General features: G+C 47.9%; 1 protein-coding gene across 1 annotated transcript in view; it reads right to left on the reverse strand.

Annotated features, from left to right (window-relative positions):
* LOC122559450 (neuron navigator 3-like) overlaps positions 1-4781 on the reverse strand; it is a 163935-nt gene that overhangs the window by 80596 nt on the left and 78558 nt on the right. Inside the window, exon 2 of the mRNA XM_043708901.1 lies at positions 2617-2698. Within this exon, the coding sequence (XP_043564836.1) occupies positions 2617-2698 (82 nt within the window). The remainder of the gene's footprint in view (positions 1-2616; positions 2699-4781) is intronic.

Raw genomic sequence — 4781 nt, forward strand, 5'->3', positions numbered from 1 at the left:
CCGAAACGTCGATTCTCCTGTTCCCTAGATGCTGCCTGAACTGCTGCGCTTCTCCAGCAACACATTTCCATCTCTGATCTCCAGCATCTGCAGACCTCATTTTCTCTTCATATATGGCTATGACCTAATTACCATCACAGAAACATTCTGGTGACCAGAAATGGGAACTGAATATTCAGGATTTGGAGAAGCCGCTGTTGGACTGGGGTGGACAAAGTTAAAAATCCCCCAACACCAGGTCATAATTAAATATAACCTGGTGATTGGTGATTTTTAACTGACTATTCAGGATATTCACAGTGAAGGAGGGCAGAGAAGAAGAAAAAGGAGTGATGTTGCACTGATAATAAGGGAGAGGATCAGGCCATTAGTAAGGGAGATTCGCAGACTGGAAGAACAATTTGTGGAATCTGTTTGGGTGGAGCTAAGAAGAAGCGAGAGATGATGACAGACATTATGTGAGGTTATTTATAGGCCAGCCATTAGCAGTGGGGGTGTGGGGTATGACAATGAACAGCAGATGAGAGAAGCATGTAGCATAGGCGCACAGTAACATGGGTGAGTTCAATCTGCAAATAGTCTGTTTTAACCATAATCTATCAACATCCTGGGGCTTACCATTGACCAGAAACTCAACTGGACTCACCACGTTAACACAGTGGCTACAACAGCAGGTCAAAGGCTGGAAATACTGCAGTAGTAGCTCACCTCCTGACTCCCCAAAGCCTGTCCACCATCTACAAGGCACAAGTCCGGAGTGTGATGGAATATTCCCCACTTGCCTGGATGGGGGCAGCTCCAACAACACTCAAGAAGCTCGACACCATCCAGGACAAAGCAGCCGCTTGATTGCCACCGCATCCACAAACATCCCCTCCCTCCCCCACCGCTCAGTAGCAGCAGTGTGTACTATCTACAAGATGCACTTCAGAAATTCACCAAAGATCCTCAGACAGCACCTTCTAAACCTACAGACACTTCTATCTTGAAGGACAAGGGCAGCAGATACATAGGAACACCACCCCCTGCAAGTTCCTCTCTGAGCCCCTTACCATTCTGACTTGGAAATATATCAGCATTCCTTCACTGTCATTGGGTAAGAATCCTGGAATTCCCTCCCTAAGGGTGCTGTGGGTCGATCTACAGCACATGGACTGCAGCGGTTCAAGAAGGCAGCTCACCCCCACCTTCTCAAGGGGCAAGAAATGCTGGGCCAGGCAGTGACACCCACATCCTGTCAATGAGTAAACATGTTACTGACCCTGTGACAGTGCAGCGCTCCCTCAATACAGTCCGTCAGTCCTGCACTGGCTGTATAAGTGTTTACTTTATGCCTTTTGCAGTGGGATCTGACACAGGAAGCTTCTGACCCAGAGTTGAAGTGATGCAGCTGCGATATTGCATGCTGTGTAAACACAGACAGGTGTCAAATTGTTCTCCATGGTCTGTACTGGAGTTGGCCCAGCTCCTCCTGAGTCAGCCTGTGGTGTTTCCTTGCACAAAGGCAACCAAAAGTTCTAACTGCACAAAACAACCCTGAACAAACCCAAGGGAGAGGTTTGACCGAAAGCAGCAATGACTCAGCTGCCAGATGGGTCTGATTATAGAAAAACAGCGATAACGAATCTCCATGCATTCTACCTTTCCTGAGAGATACAAGCAACAAGTGAATCTGGGTCAAAGTGAAGCCACAGTTGTTTCTCATTTCAAATCCAATCTCCTCACATCAGCTTGAAGTCATGGAGTAAATGAATAACACTCCGCTCAGTCACTACGTGAGGATTGTCATGACAGGGTGCATTTTCCCGTGAATCTGCACCAATCTCTCCTCCCACGGAGAATGTCAAACCAATTGCACTCCCTCCTGGACTGAGTTCACCCTCAGCCTAAAGAGCTCATCTCCATTCCATACAGCCGACAGGACACAGCCGTCACCGAATGGATCCTGTTGTATTATATCATGGTCTTGCCTTGTTTGGGTGTTGTATAGAGCCCTTTGGGACGGCTGTGAGCCTGAGAGGGGGGTCTATGCCAGGCAAGTCAAAGCCTCCCTGTACATGGATAATGTCACCGTTTTCTGCTGGGATCTGCTGTCAGTGCACAGACTCACAAGCATCTGTGACCAGTTCAAACTGGCCTCGGGAAATCAAGGCAAGAGGGAGGCCATTTTCTTTGGGAACTGAGTGGACCGATCCTTTATCCCCTTCACCGTCAGGACAGATTACCTGAAGGTGCTGGGAATGTGGCTCGGAGCAGTCATATCGTGTCTGTCTAATCTTGGGAGGAGCGCATCGTCAAAGTGAGGCAGAAACTGGTCGGCTGGGAACATAGCTGGTTGTCAGGTGTGAGGTACTCTGTCTATTGTTGGGCATGGTACAGGTCTGGCCCAACCCCTAAACTGCGCTGTTTCTGTCACCCAAGCCATCTTCCACTTCATCTGGAGGCCTCAGATAGACCATGTCTGCATGACTCCATGTACAAAACTCTGCATAAGGAGGAGAGAATGTGCCCAACACTGCCCTCACCCTGATGGCCACCTTTGTGTGTAGCTGCATCAAGCTGTGCGTGGATCCCCGGTACGCAAACACCAAGTGTCACTACGTACTGAGGTTCTACCTGTCCCCGGTGTTGCGAAGGTGGCCTGGCCTCGTTGCCGTGGGACGTCCCAAATAGTTGGACCATTCAGTATCACCTGTCCCTTGTGGAGAAATTTGTGAAGAAAAACACCTTTGACCACAATCCATCAGGGAGTGGTCCGTACATAGCTTCCTCAAGACTCTGCAGGAAAAGGACAGGGTGGATCCTGTCCCATTGTTCCCTGGGCAGAGTCATTTGACAAAACAGCTCATTGCCAGAACTTTCTAACAAGTCCCAGGACATCACTCGGCTGGTGCTAAGAAGGTGAGATCCTTTATGAAGGCCTGGTTGGTCTATACCACTGCTCACTGCACTCGAAGTGGCTGTGGGAGGGTAGAGACTGTTCCACATCTCCTTCTGGAATGCGCCTTTGCAAAGGAAGTCTGGAGGAAGATGTAATGGTTTATGCTGAGGTTTGTCCTGAGCAGCTCCGTGACGCAGGACTCCGTGCTCTACGGTCTGTTCCCTGGGACAAACATCAACTTCACCTGGGGGACCATCAACTCAGTGAAAGAGGCTCTTTGGTCTGTCTGAGACGTGTTGGTCTTCCAGAACAAGGAGCTGACCCTGACTGTGTGTTCCTGACTGACACATTCCAAGCTCCAGGACGACGTGCTGAGGGACACACTGAAGCTTGGGGCAGCTGCGCCAAGGCGCGGTGGGGAAAGACCACCATCTAAGGCCTTCCTGCTGAAGGGAAAGGGGGGTCCATTCAGTTATCAGACCCTCCCAGTGCCCTCCAGTGTATGTGAATATAGTCGCGTACAGGTAAGAAACGGCTTGGGTTTGTTGTTGGATCGAGTCAAACTCCAATGTTTGTTTAAAAACTGAAACAACTGCGGACGTGGTAAATCAGAAACAAAAAACAGAAATTGCTGTAAAAGCTCAGCAGGTCTGGCAGCATCCGCGGAGGGGTCACTCCACCCAAAACGTTAACTCTGCTGCCAGACATTGAGCTTTTCTAGCAATTTCTGTTCTTATTTCCAAAGTCTATTGTTTCTCCATACGCTGTTATACAGAACCAAACTGCTTTAGTGTCTGTGAATAAAATATATTTTTGAAATTTTTTTAAAAATGATCCTGAAGAGGTTAATATTCCTGTTAAATTGATCCATCCATTCTGCCGATGTCACACTGTGTGGGTGGGTGCCAGTTTTCAATGGGAGTACTTACATCTGCACCAGTTCTCTAAGGGTCTGAAGAAAGACAGCATTTCGGTGTCAGTGATCACAACTCCCTGACCTTTACTATACTCATGGATAGGGATAGGAGCAGACAGTATGGGAAAGTATTTCATTGGGGGAGGGGGAATTATAATGCTATTAGGCAGGATCTGGGGCATTAAATTGGGAACAGATGTTCTCACAGAAATGCGCAACAGAAATATGGAGGTTGTTTAGGGAGCACTTGCTGATAGTGCTGGACAGGTCTGTTCCACTGAGGCAAGGAAGAGATGGTAGGGTGAAGGAACCTTGGGTGACAAGGGATATAGAATTTCTAGTCAAGAGGAAGAAGGAAGCTTACATAAGGTTGAGGAAGCAAGGATCAGACAGGGCTCTAGAGGGGTACAAGGTAGCCAGGAAGGAACTGAAGAATGGACTTAGGAGAGCTAGAAGGGGCATGAAAAAGCTTTAGTGTGTAGGATTAAGGAAAACCCTAAGGCATTCCACACTTATGTGAGGAACAGGAGGATGGCCAGAGTCAAGGTAGGGCCGATCAGGGATAGTGAAGGAACTTGTGCCTGGAGTCAGAGGGGGTAGGGAGGTCCTTAATGAATACTTTGTTTTAGTATTCACTACTGAGAGGGACCTTGTCGTTTGTGAGGACAGCATTAAACAGGCTAATATGCTCAAACAGGTTGATGTCAAGAAGGAGAATGTGCTGGAAAATTTGAAAAACGGAAGGATAGATAAGTCCCCTGGGCCAGATGGGATATACCCGAGGTTATTACAGGAAGCAAGGGAAGAGATTGCTGCGCCTTTGACAATGATCTTTGCATCCTCATTGTCCACTGGAGTAGGGCTAGATATTTGGAGGGTGGCAAATGTTATTCACTTGTTAATTACAGACCAGTCAGCCTTATGTCAGTGATTGGTAAAGTATTGCAGAGGATTCTGAGAGACAGGATTTATGATTACTTGGAA

Source organism: Chiloscyllium plagiosum, chromosome 19 (assembly GCF_004010195.1).
Source record: "Chiloscyllium plagiosum isolate BGI_BamShark_2017 chromosome 19, ASM401019v2, whole genome shotgun sequence".
NCBI lineage: Eukaryota > Metazoa > Chordata > Chondrichthyes > Orectolobiformes > Hemiscylliidae > Chiloscyllium > Chiloscyllium plagiosum.